The sequence below is a fragment of the Suncus etruscus genome, chromosome 11, assembly GCF_024139225.1.
Source record: "Suncus etruscus isolate mSunEtr1 chromosome 11, mSunEtr1.pri.cur, whole genome shotgun sequence".
NCBI classification, from domain to species: Eukaryota; Metazoa; Chordata; class Mammalia; order Eulipotyphla; family Soricidae; genus Suncus; species Suncus etruscus.
Window position 1 is genome coordinate 2,268,859 of NC_064858.1, and position 17,136 is coordinate 2,285,994.

The 17,136-nt window shown below is 54.7% G+C and overlaps 1 protein-coding gene across 1 annotated transcript in view; it reads right to left on the bottom strand.

The window, feature by feature from the left end:
• Positions 1-705: 705 nt before the first annotated feature.
• The window catches only part of LRRK1 (leucine rich repeat kinase 1), a 58,058-nt gene continuing 41,627 nt past the window's right edge, over positions 706-17,136 (bottom strand). The window contains 11 exon segments of the mRNA XM_049782663.1: positions 706-1,062; positions 2,750-2,848; positions 3,039-3,841; positions 5,252-5,368; positions 6,656-6,773; positions 7,275-7,423; positions 9,491-9,685; positions 10,618-10,895; positions 14,494-14,691; positions 15,922-16,088; positions 16,524-16,743. Coding sequence (XP_049638620.1) covers positions 885-1,062; positions 2,750-2,848; positions 3,039-3,841; positions 5,252-5,368; positions 6,656-6,773; positions 7,275-7,423; positions 9,491-9,685; positions 10,618-10,895; positions 14,494-14,691; positions 15,922-16,088; positions 16,524-16,743 — 2,522 coding nt within the window. The 3' untranslated portion in view covers positions 706-884.

Sequence of the window (17,136 nt, forward strand, 5' to 3'; positions counted from 1 at the left end):
TCTTTTCTGTGGGGGCCAGAGAGATTAGCAAAGCGGTAAAGCATTTGCCTTGCACGTGGCCGACTTGGGACAGACCCAGGTTCGATCCCCGGCATCCCATGTGGTCCCCTGAGCCTGCCAGGAGAGATTTCTGAGCCCAGAGCCAGGAGTAACCCCTGAGCACAACCGGGGGTGACCCAATAAAGCTTTTTTGTTTGGGGGCCACACCCAGCGGTGCTCAGGGCTCACTTGCCAATAAGGCAGCTGTGTGGGCCAAGCACTGACCCTCTGCTTCCTGGGACCTGGATACCCCATATACAGGGGCGTGCACTGTCCTAGGCGGGCATCAAGGTGTTCGTTTGGACCCTCCCCACCCCGTGTCATTTCCCAACGCTTGGCACCAGGCCAAAGTATGGCTGAATTAGTGATAAATAAGAGGACTCAAACTTGTGCAGACAAGTGGGTGGCAGCACTTCCCACTACTTGGACTGTGGACACCAAGCTGGATTCCAGCCACGGTCACTCCTTCCCTCTCGTTCAGCAAAGAATGTCCAAGTGCGCAGGGCAGGGGCCCCTTCCCGCCTCATTTGGGGTGATGTCCCCCAAGGCTTGGCCGTTCCCAAGCTGAAGGACCTCATCTTTCTGGGCCCAATGAGCTTGGGAGCCGGTGAAATCAGAGAGGGGGTGTGTGCTGGAAAGGGGCAGGAGTCAGGCTGTCCTCCCACCCAGCTGAGAGCCTCTAGTGTAATCCCACCTTTGTGGGGTCCCTGTCTCCTGCCAGCAGGAGTTCAGGTAGTTTGGGGGTGAGGGGGACACCTGAACCACAGTGCGGTGAAAGCTGCTGGTCCATCCTAGCAGCACCTGCTTGATTCTGGAGAGCTCTGAGAGGAATCAGTCGCCAGAAGTCACCGCCTCCTTCGGGGACAGGCCTCGAGCCTGCCCAGCCCCTCGTAGGAGCGGTAGAACACCTCAAAGTCGCGGCTGCCCCAACCCCGCCACACGGCCAGGGTCCACTCGGAGCTCTCGGTCTGGAAGCCGCACACCACCATGTCCTTGGCCACCACGGCCGCGTCCACGAGCGTCCTACAGAGAGAGGGGGTCAGCAGGCCTGTGTGCACCCTTTCAGGCTCTGTCACTCTTTGGGCCCGACCTGGGGAGCAAGCCACATGTGCTGACCACACCAGAAGCCTCCAGCGAGTGGCCTGGGCGGGACTCACAGTTCACTGTATTTGTCACACCAGGAGTGGTTGGGTTTGGGTGAGGGCCACACCCAGCAGTGCCCAGGGCTCTCTCCTGGCTCTGTGCTTTGGGGAATCACTCTGGCAAGGCTCAGGGTTTTGGGGAGTGAACCTAAGGCCAGAGCCTTCCCTGCTGTGGTATATATAGCTCTGGTCTCCTGTACACCTGGATTTTCAGACATACACAGTTAAAACTAAAGTCTTCGGGCCCGGAGAAATAGCACAGCGGCATTTGCCTTGCAAGCAGCCGATCCAGGACCAAAGGTGGTTGGTTCGAATCCCGGTGTCCCATATGGTCCCCCGTGCCTGCCAGGAGCTATTTCTGAGCAGACAGCCAGGAGTAACCCCTGAGCACCGCCGGGTGTGGCCCAAAAACAAAAACAAAAAAAAACAAAAACAAAAAAAACAAAAACAAAAAAAAAACTAAAATCTTCATATAATAGCCACACTAGGGTTACTCCTGGCAGGCTCGGGGAACCCTATGAGATGCCCAAGATTGAACCTGGGTCAGTCGAATGCCAGACAAACACCCTTCCTATTGTGCTACTGCTCCAGCCCCCACCTCAAATTTTTTGGGAGTTTTTTGGGCCACACCCTGCAGCGCTCAGGGATCCTCTTGGCTCTGCTATCAGAAATCACTCCTGGCAGGCTTGGGGGACCATATGGGATGCTGGGTCCATCCTGGGTCAGCTGCATGCAAGGCAAATGCCCTATTACTGTGCAATCGCTCCAGCCCCTACCTTTTTTTCTTTTTTTTTCTTTTTTTTAAAATAAAAATAGGGGATGGAGAGATGGAAGTAAACTGTTTGCTTTGCATGCAGAAGATTGGTGGTTCGAATCATATGGGGCTGAAGTGGTAGCACAGCAGGGAGGGCACTGGCCTTGCATGCAACTGACCTGGGTTTGGCCCCCTGAACACAGAGCCAGGAGAAGGCCCTGAGCACTTTTGGGTGTAGCCCAGAACCAAAGGAAACAAGCCTCGGATCTACAGCAATGATGCTGTGAAGAGAAGTCGGAGAGAGCAGAGTGATAAGCCATGACTATCCTCTGTGTTAGGGGAGGTGGGTGTATGTGGGGCTGTCTCATGATTTTGGCAAGGTCATGCCCCCTCCCCCCCCCCTTGCTCTCTGCCTTCGTGCTGAGGCCATGCAGGGGCCACAGTGGGTGCCCCCACCTTGTGTCACTTTCTCCTGCCCTTGCTCTGCTGGTCTCTGGCCTGAACTGTACCCACACCTGGCCGTACATCACAAGGGCATTTCTAGGGTGTAGGCTCGGGCTGTCCCTGATGGTGCAGGATATTTGCTGGACGCCAAAGGCATTACAGTCAGTCTTTTTGTTTTGTTCTGTTTTGGAGGCTACACTGGTGGTGCTTAGGGGTTATTCCCGTCTCTGCTCATAAATCACTGTGCTCATAAATCACTCCTGACAGGCTTGGGAGATCATATGGGATGCCGGGGATCAAACCCAGATCAGTCCTGGGTCGCCTTACCACTGTGCTATTGCTCCAGCCCCAATGTGACCCTCAGTCTTACCCGCACGAGGTCAGCTCCCGGGCTTTAAGGATGGCGATGACCCGGCCCTGAGGGGTGCCAGTGTCCTCCAGGCCAATGACGAGAATGTCACCTCCACGCCTAGAAAATAGATGTCTGTGTGACCACTTTCTGGGGGTATCCCCCATTGCAGCACCCCCAAAATCCAGGGATGAGACTCAACTGGCAGAACACGCCAGCTGGTGTATGAAGCCCCCAGGATTTTTTCCTGGCAATGCCCAGCCATGGCAAACCCTCTCTGCCAGAGCCAGGGGCTCTCCCAGGCACTGACCTAGCCACCCAGATGACATCCTTGACAGGCAGGATGTGGGCTGCCTGTAGGTGTTGGCTGAAGACTTCTCTGTCCACGGGTGCCAGGTCGTGCTCAGCCGGGCTCGAGCCGGCCACCAGCTCCGGCAGCTGGTCTGAGCTGCCCCGACGGGCCAGGTGGCAGGGGGACCCCGGAGAGCTGGGGGTGCGGCTGGGCACGGACGAGGCACAGGGGGACACAGAGCAGTAGTCGGTGAGTGAGTCCTGGTGGCTGAGGATCTGCATGCCCCGCTCTTCGCTATACATGATGCTCACGCCGGCCATGGGCTCCCTCTCAGGCTCCGGAGGGCGTTCAGGGCCTCTAGGTGGACGCACGGGGAAGGTGTCCCGGAGCGGGCTGGGGTCCCCGCAGAAGTAGCGGGCACACAGCTGGTAGGTGGTGGCGTGGCACAGGACTAGGGTGTTGGTTCGGTCATCCAGGCACCACACCACCTCCTCCCCACGGCTGTCGGAGCCACAGGCCAGTGCCACAATGGTGGCGGGCGCCGAGTAGGGCTCCAGCCGCCGGCCGATCTCCAGGGAGGCGCAGTCCACCACCAACAGGCCGGGCCCGTTGCTGTACCACACCTCGGTACCGCTGTTGACCACCTCCATGGCACACACGGGATAGGGGCGCTGCCGAGGGTCGTCGTCCGTGATGCCGAACCTGGCCCGGTTGGCCGTGTGTGAGCACAGATAGGAGCAGTTGTCCTCAGGGACCCCGCGGGCCATGGGGTACACAGCCACCAGTCCGTCAGCCAGGCCAGCCAGCACCAGGTAGGAGTTCTGGGGAAACAGGATGCTGCTGATCTGACCGCACCTGTAAGCCCTGCCCTGGACCACCCTACCCATCGTGGGGGTCATGCGATCCCTGGAGCATCCCATCTCTCCAAGGCCAGCACTGGGTTGTGGGGGGCTGACAGGATCTAGCTCTTATCACCCCCTCTCCGGACTCCTCTCTCTGCTCCCCTTAGCAACCTCTTGCCATCAGGTGTATATATATATATATATATATATATATATATATATATTTTTTTTTTTTTTTTTTTTTGGTTTTTGGTTTTTGGTTTTTGGGCCACACCCGGCGTTGCTCAGAAATAGCTCCTGGCAGGCACGGGGGACCATATGGGACACCGGGATTCGAACCAACCACCTTAGGTTCTGGATCGGCTGCTTGCAAGGCAAACGCCGCTGTGCTATCTCTCCGGGCCCTAGGTATATATTGTTTATTTGTTTGTTTTGGGGCCTTACCCGGTGAGGCTCAGGAGTTTTCTCCTGGCTCTGCACTCAGAAATTACTCCTGGCTTTCGGGACCATATAGGACGCCAGGACTCAAACCACCATCCATCCTGGATTGACTGTGTGCAAGGCAAATGCCCTACTGCTGTGCTAACTCTCCGGGCTCAGCCCTCAGATATTTTGTTTGCTTTTGGGCCACACCCAGCAATGCTCAGGGCTGACTCCTGGCTCTCCACTCAGAGATCTCTCCTGGAGGTGCTAGGGAGACTCTATGGGATCAAACCCAAGTCAGCCCCCTGCAAGGCAAATGCCTTCCCTGTTGTGTTATCATTCTGGATTTACCTCCTCAAAAAAAAATTTTTTTTTTTTTAGTTTTTGGGTCACACCCAGCAATGTTCAAGGATTACTCCTGGCTCTGCGCTCAGAAATCGTTCCTGGCAGGCTCAGGGGACCCTATGGGATGCCAGGGATTGAACCCAGATCCATCCCAGGTCAGCAGCATGCAAAGCAAATGCCCTACCTCTATGCTATCACACTGGCCTCCCTCCTCAATTTTTTTTCACCACTTCCCCTCCCTCAATTATTTTTCTCTTTTTTGGCCACTGCCATTTGACACGAAAGAGTTATTCCTGGCTATGAGCTCAGAAATCGCTCCTGGCTTGGGGGACCATATGGGATGCTGGGGGATCGAACCCTGATCCGTCCTAGGCTAGCTCCGGCAAAGCATACGCCTTACTGCTCCGTACCACTGCTCCAGCCCTGCCCTCCTCGATTTTTAAAATGTGTTTTTGTGCCACACCTGGAGGTGCTCAGGGATTATTTCTGGATCTGCACTCAGGAATCACTCCTGGCAGTGCTCAGGGGACCACATGGGGTGTTGGGGATCGAACCCAGGTCAGCTGCATGCAAATCAAGTGTCCTCTCCGCTATGTTCTCTCTCCGGGTCACACCCCTCACCTTTTTGATCAGGGGAACAGCCAAGAAGCAGGTGACAACAGCCGGAGTGTCCAGAGCCCGCTGGGGCGTGTTCAGGGGACACATGCCCTTCAGGTTGTAAATGTAGATTTTCTGGTCCTGAGGAGAGTAAGAGGGTGAGAAGTTCCTGCCCCTTCCTACAGGGGCGCCAGTGAGATATGGAGGTGCCCCAGAGAGTTCCTTCCCCTTCCTGCAGGGGGCGCCCGTGAGATGATAAGTGCCTGCCCTTCCTGCAGGAGTTCCTAAATTCGAACTTAGCCTGCAGCCATCTCTGTTCCCTTCTTTTCCTATCCAGAGTTCTTCCTGGGACCCTGAAAACTACCCAACAGTTTGAAGAACAAAAGAGAGAGAAAGGTCGAATGGTGACACAGTGGGGAGGGTGCTTGCCTTGCACATGGTTGACCCTGGTTTGATCCCCGCACTCCATACAGTTGTCCCTTGAATACCAGTAGGAGTGATTTTTGTTTGTTTGTTTGCTTGTTTTGGGTCACACGCGGCAGCACTCAGGGGGTCACTCCTGGCTCTATACTCAGAAATCCCTCCTGACAGGCTCAGGGGACCATATGGGACGCCAGGATTCGAACAAACAACCTTAGGTCCTGGATTGGCTACTTGCAAGGCAAACATCATTGTGCTATCTCTCCGACCCCTAGAAGTGATTTTTTTTAAAAAAACTTTATTGATTGATTGATTGGTTGGTTGTTGAGCCACACTCAGCCCAGTGGTGCTCAGGGGTTACTCCTGGCTCTGTGCTCAGAAATCACCCCTGACAGGCTGGGGGACCATAGGGGATGCCGGGAATCGAATCGGGTCCCTCCCGGGTTGGCTGCATGCAAGGCAAATGTCCTATCGCTATCCTATCTCTCTGGGCCCCACTAAGAGTGATTGCTGAGCACAGAGCCAGGAGTCACCCCTGAGCCTTGCCTGGTGTGGCCTAACTCCTTGACCCCTTGCCCCCACAAAATATAGCCCACAACCTGCCCCTATCCCACCCCACCACCCTATTGGAAACTCCGAGCTGAGATCTGGACCTGTTTATCTGAGTTCTGTGACATTTTGGAGGAGGGGGTTTCCGCGCCCAGTTATGCTTAGGAAGCCCTCGTGGTGCTCCCTGGAGGACCCCTAACCCTCTGGGGTGCGGGGATTGAACCCGAGTCAGCCCCGTGTGTGTTCTACCCTGTGTGCTATGGCTCCAGGCCCCCTTCCCTTATTTTTCTATTTTATTTTTTGTGGAGATTTGGGCCCACCCAGCGGGGCTCAGGGCTCCATCCTGGCAGTGCCGGGTCAGCCGTGTGCCAAGCTCCATTCTGGCCCTTGTTCTTCTCATGGAATCTGCACTCCCATCCCCAGCCCCACAAGCTCCCGGAGGCCCCGCCTGGTGCTTACCTCAGTGGCAGTCCACAGCGAAGTCTGCACCTTGAGCTGGCAGCTCAGCTTCATGCCCGCGCAGCCCATGCGCTGCACCTCCAGGACCCCCTTCTCCATGTTTACGACTGTGTAGTTGCTGGAGGGGCAGGGGGAGAGGAGTCGTGGAAGGGGAAGGTAAGTGGGGCCAAAGTGATTGCACAGTGGTAGGCCATTTGCCTTGCACGTGGCTGACCCTGGTTCGATCCTGGCAAGCCATATGGTCCCTCGAGCCTGCCAGGAGCAATTTCCAAGCACAGAGCCAGGAGTAAACCCGGAGTGCCACTGGGTGTGTGTCCCCCCCCCCCAAAAAAAAAAAGAATGACAGCACAGCAGGAGGGCACTGGCCTTGCCCACAGCTGACTCCTGAGCATTACAAGGAGTGACCCCTGAGAACTACTGAATGTGGCCCAAACACAAAACAAAACAAAGGCAGAGTTATGGCTTTTTGAAACAGTGGTTGGGCATGGGGTGACAGTGACCCCTCTCCCTCTTCCTCACCCCAGATCCTGCCTTTACTGAGGTCTGCACCCCCAGTTGTGAGACTTTTCCCTGGATCTTGGCCCCCTGGACGTGCCCCCACTCCAACCGGCCGGCTCACCGGGACTCTTCCTTGCCGTCCCAGAAGATGACGGTGCCCTCCTGGGCCGGGCAGGAGAACAAGGTCTGCCGGCCGCAGGGCAGCTGGTACATGAAGGTGGCGAACGTGGGTTCCTTCATCTGGCTGACCACGGACAGGGCCAGTGGGCGCTGCGGGACAGGGCAGGACGGTGAGGGAGGCTGTGTCCGGCCAGCCAGCTGCTTCGTGCTGTGCGAGGTAGCCAATTTCCCTTAGAGCCTTGGCACTCTCGGTGCTGCAGAGTGCGCCTCATGTCACCCCATCAGCAAGCAGGGCTTGGGGATCCCCTCCCCCAGTCTTGGTCCCCGCACATCTCCTTCCTGCTATATGTCAGGGTAAGACCTCAGACACCAGCCGAGTCAAACAGACCATGCTCAGGTCCTCGGGCGGCTGTGGGGATCCTACCCAGGGCCTCACTCTGATGGGAGAGGTGCCTTTCACCAGGCTCTAAAATAAAGGTTTGAGGGGACCGGAGTGATAGCACAGGGGTAAGGCATTTGTCTTGAAAGCGGTTGACCTGGGACAGACCCAGGTCCCATATGGCCCCCCCGAGCCTGCAGGAGCAATTTCTGAGCGCAGAGCTAGGAGGAACCCCTGAGCACTGCTGGGTGTGGCCCAAAAACTAAAACAAAAAAGGTTTGAAATAAAATGCTCCCTAGTATTTTATTTATGAAATAAATAAGAATTTATGGAATAAAATGCTTCTAGTGAGGAAACCTCCCCCTGCTTTAACGAGATACTTCTAGAAGGACCCAGAGGATTCCGAAAAGGAAAGTAATGGAGTGGAGGAGAAAAGCACAGATGGGAAGTAACGGGGAAAGGGGAAGGGGACTCGGGTGCATTAGGGAGGTTAGGAAAGGACAGAACTGGGTCAAAGGGATTGCATAGCAGGGAGGGTATTTGCCTTGCACGTGGCCAACCTGGGTTTGAGCCCCGGAAGTCCCACAGGGTTTCCGTGAGCCTGCCAGGAGTGATTCCTGAGTGCATAGCAAGGAGTAACCTGCAACATTGCTGGGTGTGGCCCCAAAACAAAACAAAACAAAACTAAACAAAAGATGGAACTAAATGTCCAGGACACAGACACTTAAATCCGGAGACCCAAACTTGAACAACCAAAATTTAAAAGGTATTAAAAGATGCCTGTGGGGCCCGGAGAGATAGCACAGCGGCGTTTGCCTTGCAAGCAGCCTATCCAGGACCAAAGGTGGTTGCTTCGAATCCCGGTGTCCCATATAGTCCCCTGTGCCTGCCAGGAGCTATTTCTGAGCAGACAGCCAGGAGTAACCCCTGAGTGCTGCCGGGTGTGGCCCAAAAACCAAAAAAAAAAAAAAAAAAAAAAAAAAAAAAAAGGTGCCTGTTATGCTGGCAGGCTGGGGCAGGATTGTGGTGGCTTGGGATGGACTCTGGGTACATGGGTGGAGAGAGGTAGATGTTGGGGGTGGGACTGGTATGTCTAAAACTCAACTATGGGGCCCGGAGAGATAGCACAGCGGTGTTTGCCTTGCAAGCAGCCGATCCAGGACCAAAGGTGGTTGGTTCGAATCCCGGTGTCCCATATGGTCCCCCGTGCCTGCCAGGAGCTATTTCTGAGCAGATAGCCAGGAGTCACCCCTGAGCACCGCTGGGTGTGGTCCCAAAACCAAAAACCAAAACAAAACAAAACAAAACAAAAACAAAAAAAAAACTCAACTATGAGCAACTGTGTAAATCACAATGCTTTAAAAAAAAACACAAAATGGGCCGGAGTGATAGCACAGTGGGAAAGGCATTTACCTTTGCATGGGGCCAACCCAACTTCAATATCTGGCATCCCATAGGGTTCCCCAACCCTGCCAGGAATGATTCCTAAGTGCAGAGCCAGGGGTAACCCCTGAGTGCCTCTGGGTATGGTCCACCCCCAAAAAAAATAAAAACAAAAAGATACTTCCATTGTCTCTGCCTTTCAGGGTGACCACGCAGCCACCAAGAGGGGGGTTTGCTTCCTTTAGGTGGACAGAAAAGGTGGGGGTGGGGCCAGTTAAAGTTCATTCACTTTCAGTGACAGCGCCAGGAAGGGACAACAATGAATCTCCAGCAGAGATGGGTCGTCCCTCGGGTCCATACTAGCATTTCAGCCTCTTTCTGACTTTGTGCCCGGGACTCTCCTGGGCCCGCTCTAGGGGTCCCTGTGCTCAGCTCCCACTTCTGGTGGGCAGTACCTTCTTGGGTTTGGTGTCCCAGCACTCGGTCATGAGAGCCTGCAGCCGATGGCACTGCACCTCCTCAGGCCTCCCCAGTACGGGCCGGATGCCCTTGGCCAGCTTCTTGGAGATCTGGAGCTGGTGGTGGCCCAGAGCGGGCCTCTGCCCGGACAGCAGCTCGTAGAGGACCATCCCGTAGGAGAACATGTCCACCTGTGGGCAGACCGGCCTCAAGGGGACAGGGGCAGGCGGCATGTGGCCGTCCTTCCCGGCCAGCACCTCCTCTCCCATCTTGCCACTTTAGACTGGCCTCTCCTCATTCATCAGCCCACAAACTATGTTATCTTCTACCCCCTAGTCATCTGTATATTATCTGTCCTCCATCTGTCCATCCATTCAGTCACCTATCCATCCATCTGTCCATCCATCCATCATATCCTCCACCCATCTGTCTGTCTATCCATTCAATAACTTACCCATCCACCCACTCATCTATCCATCCACCCACCATCATCCATTTATTACCAACCCACACACCCATCAGTCTACCCATCTGCCATGCCCTGGGTTTTCTTTCTATTGGCTTGAGGGCTGCAGTCAGCACCGAGAGTCCAGGAATATTTTTTGGGGGATTGTGGGGTCCTCAAGAAGCACTTGGGGTCCCTGGGGACTCTCAGCCAGAGTGAGGTTCCTCTTGGTAGTTCTTGGCTGACCAGGCCACAGGGTCAGTACAAGGATCTAAAAAGATGGCCGGGGATGACCCAGAGCACCATGCTGGTATTTGGGTGGCTCCAGGGTTAAATGATGCACAGGGGTCCTATCTATGGTGCCAAGGATAGAAGCAGGGCTGGCTGCATGCAACTTTCCAGTCCTAAGCCCAATGCCACCTCATCAGCCCTGGGCCGAGGGCAATTCTATGCACTCCCTGTCCTGTGTCCTGCACCTCTCTGTGGGACCCACAATGACCTGTTTCTCACTCAACTTCTCCACCTGCTGTCTCTGTGTCCAGACAGCAGCTCAGAGGGAATTCTGGGAGCTGCCTACTGTGCCCTGCTCCCATAGAGGGCCCTGGGCACTGCCCACTGGTGCCCTGCTCCACCAGAGCCCTTGGCGGACAGGGTCAGCGAGAGCCCAAGCTGCAGTACCTTCTCGTCGTACACGACACGAGGTTGGACCTCGGGGGCCTGGTAGCCAGGGGTGCCCTCCACGCCGAGTGCGCCCTCGTGGAAGGACTGCCGGGAGATGCCGTAGTCGGACAGCTTGACGTTGACCAGCTGAGCGGGGTCCAGGGACCATACCAGGATGTTGTCGGACTTGAGGTCGCAGAAGATGATGTTCTTCCGGTGCAGGTAGGCCAGGCCCGACACGATCTGGTAGGCGATCTTGTGCGTGAGAACATGTCCAAGCGGCACGAAGGCGGAGTCTGGCGAACAGAAGATTTCACGGTGACTTTTCACTCTTTTTGTTTTTAATTAAAAAATAATTTTTAATATTAATTTTTTTTTTGTTTTTTGGGCTACACCCAGTGGTGCTCAGGGGTTACTCCTGGCTGTGTGCTCAGAAATAGCTCCTGGCAGGCTCGGGGGACCCTATGAGACACCGAGACTCGAACCAACCACCGTTGGTTCTGGATCGGCTGCTTGCAAGGCAAACACCACTGTGCTATCTCTCCGGGCCCTAATATTAATTTTTTTCTTTTATTTTTTTAGTTTTGGGGCCACACCTGGTGGCGCTCAGGGGTTACTCCTGGCTTTGCACTCAGAAATTACTCCTGGCAGTGCCAAAGTGATAGCACACAAGTGGTAGGGTGTTTGCCTTGCACGCAGCTGATCCAGGACAGACCTCAGTTCGATTCCTGACAGCCAGGAGTGATTTCTGAGCACAGAGCCAGGAATAACCCCTGAGCATCACCGGGTGAGATCCAAAAGCCGAAAGCCAAAAAAAAAAAAAAAAAAAAAGAGAAAAGAAAAGAAAAAGAAATCACTCCTGGCAAGCTCAGGGGACAATATGAAATGCCAAGGATTGAATTTAGGTTGGTTGTATGCAAGGCAAATGCCCTGCCCACTGTGTTATCACTTCTGCCCCATTTTTTGGAGGGGTCATACTCGGGCAGTGGGTCAAACCACCATCCGCTCTGAATTGGCTGCATGCAAGACAAACACCTTATCTCTTGCTGTGCTATCTCTCCAGCCTCTCATTTTATTTTATTTTTTTAATGTTTGGACCACACCCAGAGGTACTCAGGGGTTACTCCTGGCTCTGTGCTCAGGAATCACTCCTGGCAGGTTTGGAGGTCCGTTTGGGATGCCAGGGATCAAGCCTAGGTCAGCTGCATGCAAGGCAAATGCCCTCTCCACTCCAGCCTCAGTTTTTCACTCCATTTTTTTTTTTTGGTCTATTTATTTATTTGGTTTTTGAGCCACAAGGTGGTGCATGGGGTCACTCCTGGTCCTGTACTCAGAAATCGCCCCTGGCAGGCTGGGGGACCATATGGGATGCCGGGATTTGAACCATCGTCCGTCCTAGATTGGCTGCTTGCAAGGCAAATGCCCTATGCTGTGCTATCTCTCTGGCCAAGTGGGCCCGCTTTTTTTGTTTGTGGATTTTTTTTTGTTTTGTTTTGTTGTTGTTGTTTTTTTTTTGAGTTTCACCCAGCAGTGCTCAGAGGCTATTCCTATCTCTGCACTCAGAGATCATTATTTTTTTTTGGGGGGGGGGAGGTTGGGTCACACCTGGTGGTACTCAGGGGTTACTCCTGGCTCTGCACTCAGAAATCACTCCTAGCAGGCTCAGGAGATCAAAAGGGAAGGGGGTGGGGAATCAAACCCAGGTCCATCCAGGTCAGCTGCATGCAAGGTCAATGCCCTACAGCTGTGCTATTGCTCTGACCTTTTAGAGATCATTCTTTTTTTTTTTTTTTTTTTTTTTGGTTTTTGGGCCACACCCAGTAACACTCAGGGGTTACTCCTGGCTATGTGCTCAGAAGTTGCTCCTGGCTCGGGGGACCATATGGGACACCGGGGGATCGAACCGCGGTCCGTCCAAGGCTAGCGCAGGCAAGGCAGGCACCTTACCTTTAGCGCCACCGCCCGGCCCTAGAGATCATTCTTGATGGGGTGCAGGACACCATGTGGGGTGCTGGGAATTGAATCTGATGGGGCATTTGCAAGGCATGTCCCTTTCCTGCTGTGCTATAGCTTCAATCCAAAGCATGTCAATAAAAACAAAATTTTTTCTATTTTTTTCTGGGTCACACCCAATGGTGTTCAGGGGTGTGCAGTCAGAGATCTGCAGTCAGGAACCATGCCTCATGTTGCTCAGGGTACTTACCATCTGGGGGTACTAGGGATCGAACCCAGGCCAGCTGCATGTGAGACAAGAGCCCTATTCACTGTTCTGTCATTCTGGACTCATTTTCATTTCTTTTGCAGCTTTGATTTTGGTCTATACCTTGGACTAGGGACAACTCTTTGCTTAGTGCTTGAAGGAGGGTCATGTGCTGCGGGGAAAGAACCTGAGGTTCTTGCTAGCAGCCTGTTAAGTCGACGGCCTCTGTCTTCTTTGCCTTTCCCTCTTTCCACAAAATACTTGATATTCCATGGACACATCCTCAGAGTTCCCAGAATTCTCCTTGCTGGGTGCCAGAGGCAGCCAAGACAAGTCTTTTTATATGAGCTATTATTCAGGCTAGGAATGCTCAGCATGATAATTTCACTCACTGTGGCTCCTAGCTAAAGGGCTGGGATGGGTTTCTAAAACAGGACGGATTCAAAACCCCTAGAGGTTTACACAGATTGAGCCTGTATTGACAAAGGCAAGTAAAAGCAAAGATTCCTTAAGAAAAAAAAAAAAAATATATATATATATATAGGGGAAATAGAACAGAGCTTGCATACATGCTGCCGATCTGTATTTGATTCCTGGCATCCGATATAGTCCCGCTAAAGCCTTCCAGGATCTATTTCTGACTGCAGAGCCAGGAGTAACACCTGAGCACCACCGGGGGTGGCCCAAAAACTAAATTAAAATAAAATAAAAATTAAAAATATATAGAGACCAGAGGGAGGGTTAAGACAGGGGCTTAGGCACTTCTTTGCCTGATTTGATCTCTGGCACTGCTTGTAGTCCTGCAAAGACTATCAGGAGTGACCTCTGAGCACAGAACCAGGAGTGACCATGACCATGTGCACTGCTGGGTATTGTCCTAATATGTATTTACATACATATATGTGTGTATATATATATATATATATATATATACACATACACATATCAGGGCTGGAGGAAGAATGGGGGAGGTGCAAGCTTTGCATTCAGCTCACGCTAGTTCAATGTCTCGTATGACAAGTTCCCCGAGCACACTGGTGTGACCCAGACAACCTTTAGCACCACAGCATCCAGCAAGCTCCAGCCCTCGGGTCTCTGGGAGGGGCCCGGGGCTCCCCCGAGAACTATTTGGGATAATCACCTTCCAACAAGAACATGTGCTTCCTCAGAGGGAGCAACAACAGGATTTGGGTGTAAGAATCCCTCCCAGGTTCGAGCCAGAGCCATAGCATGGTGGTAGGGCATTTGCCTTGCACGTGGCCAACCTGGGGACTGGCTGACCTGGGTTTGGTCCCCAGCGTCCCATTGGGTCCCCCGAGCCTGCCAGGAGAGATTTCTGAGTGCAGATCTAGGAGTAACTCTTGAGCACCACCAGGTGTGGACCAACCCACCAAAAAAATGTCCCAGGTTCAAACCCTGGCAAACCTGTTCAAACCCCAGTACTCCAGGAGTGAGAGATGAGCACTAACCCAGGAATATTCCTTGAGCACTGTTAGGTGCGAGTCCCAGTGAAACAAAACACTTTTTTTTCTGTTTCCCTTTTTGGGGTGAGTCTGCCCAACAATGTAGGGAGGCCAGGGGATCTGTTCCGCTCACCAGCTCTGACCTGTCCCATCCACTGGTCCAGGCCTGCCCTGCCCTGCCCACAGGTCCAGCCCGTGGCCCTTGTCCTCCCGTGCCAGCCCCGGCCCTACCCTTGGCGTTCTCGGCCAGCACCGTGTTGAGGCTGCCCAGCGGGGCGAGCTCGAGCGCGAAGGCCAGCGGGTGGATGGTGATGCCAAGGAGCGCCACGATGCAGGGGTGCTGCAGAGCGTGCAGGGTGCTGGCCTCCTGCCGGAACTCGGAGAAGTTCTTCATGGCCACCGAGGCACGCAGGTGCCGCAGCATCGTGTCTGGGGACAGAGAGGCTCCAGAGCCGGCCCTCCGGCAACCAACCGCCCTTCTCCTGGGGGCATAACTGGGTGCGCTGGCGTGGCCTTGGCATGTGAACTGGCATCCAGGGGTGTTGCTGGGACCTCCCTCACAGGGGCCCAGACTCCTGTGCCCTCTCCCCGCTCTGCTCCTCAGCAGAGCCGTAGCTGGGCCCTTCTCCCAGGGATCCCTGGCACCAGGCTGGTGCATGCTGGTGGTACTGGGAGTGGGACTCCAGGACTAGAAGTTGCTCAGGAGTTGGGGGTCACAGAAGCACCCTCCTGGCGGGCCAGGCAAGCAAGGAGTCAGGGTACAGAAGAGGGGCCTGAAATCTGGTCCAGACCTGAGCATGCCGAAGCTCTGGGTGGGGCTCACTCTTGTCCCATGGGCTAGCTAAGGTGTCCCCAGAACACAGACACCTCCTTGTCCTCTCTGCCCAGATCACCCCAACCTTCCTCGCCTCATACTCCAGCCCCCACTTCTGTCCTTAGTGTATAGTCTGAGAAGGAATCAGCTTACCCAGATGTGACCAGCATATCTGGATGAGACCAGAGACCGTGGGCCTGAATCAGGCCCAGAAACCTGTTAACTTCTTTCCCTCACCAATCACTTTCGGGGTGGCAGCAACAGACACCATCAAACCCTCACTGGTGGAAAAGACCCGTGAGGGTTGATGGATGCAGGGGGCTCAGAAAGGGGGGAGCCCTAGGAACATGTCTGCAAGTTTTCAAGTCCGGGTAGGGGCTCACCAGCCTCCAGGGGCCAGGCCTTTATGGACGCTAGGTCCCTCTGAACTGAGGTGGGGGTGCATTGGGACATGAGACACACCTTCTGCCAACAGTTGGGGGGTGGGTGGGAACCCTAGGCTGCTTTCACTGCTCAGCCTGAGATCCACCCCTTCCTCCTTCAGGGGAGGTGCTGAGGGGGGTCCTACAAGAACAAGGCTCCCACAGGCCCTTGGGTCTTCTTGTTGGAGAAATGAAGCCATAGCATGGTGGGGAGGGCACTGGCCTTGCACATGACTGACTGGGGTTAGATCCCTGGGACCTATAGGGTTTCCTGAGCACTGCCAAGTGTGACCAAATCCCCCCACGCCCCCCAAAGCATCAGCTGTCCCCGGCCAGGCTCAGCCTTCCCTCGCCCCTTCCCCCAACATTGGCCAGCACAGTGCAGGGAGGCTCCCGGTCCCAGGAGCCCCATTTTTTGAATACCTGCGGGTGCGCCAGCCAAGTTCTTGAATTTCTTGGTCTGGAATCGCTTCACAGCCACGGGCTGGCCTTGGTAGCGAGCCCGGTAGATGACGGTGCCACTGCCGCCCTGGCCCAGGACGCTGCCCTCGTCCTCACTGTGCTCTAGCTCGCTGTTCTCCAGGAAGAGCCTGCAGAAATGCGGGGTGGGGTGGGGTGGGGGACGTGTCCAGAGTGAGGGGAGTCACACCAACCTTCCACTCCTGGGCAGGGACAGCCAGCTTGGCTTCACACCATCCCAGAGCTGGAGTGTGAGACCAGAAAGGCCAGAGCAATAGCACAGAGTAAGGTGTTTGCCTTGCATACGACTGACTCAGAATGAACCCAGGTTCGATTCCTGGCATTCTAAATGGTCCCCTGAGCCTGCCAGGGGTGATTTCTGAGGAACCCCTGAGAGCCACTGGATGTGACCCAAAAACCAAATAAATAAATAAATAGATAAATGGAAAAGCAAAAGCCAGGGTGACGGGAGCTGGTCTCTCATCCAGTGCCCCAGGGGACTCCCTGAACATTGTCTCCCCCAAACTAGACAGTGGCTGGGCTCAGAGGGGGTTAGGGGTGCCCACCTGGCGGGAAAGTCAGTCATGAAGAGCTCGGGCACCAGCTCTTGCAGCGGCACGGGCTGGTCTGGGTGGCGCGGGCACGTGATGGCGCTGTGCTCGATGGCCGTGAGCACGCAGTCGGCCATGTCGAAGTACTGCTCGGTGTCCTCTGTGCCCTGGCACACCGGGCAGGGCACGTACTGCTCCATAAGCGGTGTCCCATCGCTCTCTGTGGCCGTCAAGGCTGAGGGGGACCAGGAGGAGGTGACCGTCTCTAACTGACCCCAGAGCAGGGGTGATGCGGGCTTGTCCACTTCTCTGAAGGGACCACAGCAGCCCTATGCCACCCCTGCACCCTCAGTCAACAGACCCCGACATTCCCAGCAGCCCCTGCCGCAGGGACCCTGGGTGATGAGGGCTAAGGCCCCTCTGTGACAGAGACTCAGGTACCAACTCAGGCCTTCAAGTGTCTGTTTGGGGGTACTTTGGGGATGTCAGAGGGGAATTTAGGCTCAGTGCTCAGGGGCTTTCAGGTGGGGTCTGGAATACCAGGCCACACTGGGCACCATACTCATCACCCCCAAGATCCCTGCTCAGCCTTTTTCTTCCCTTCCTTTCCTCCTTCCTTCCCTCCCTC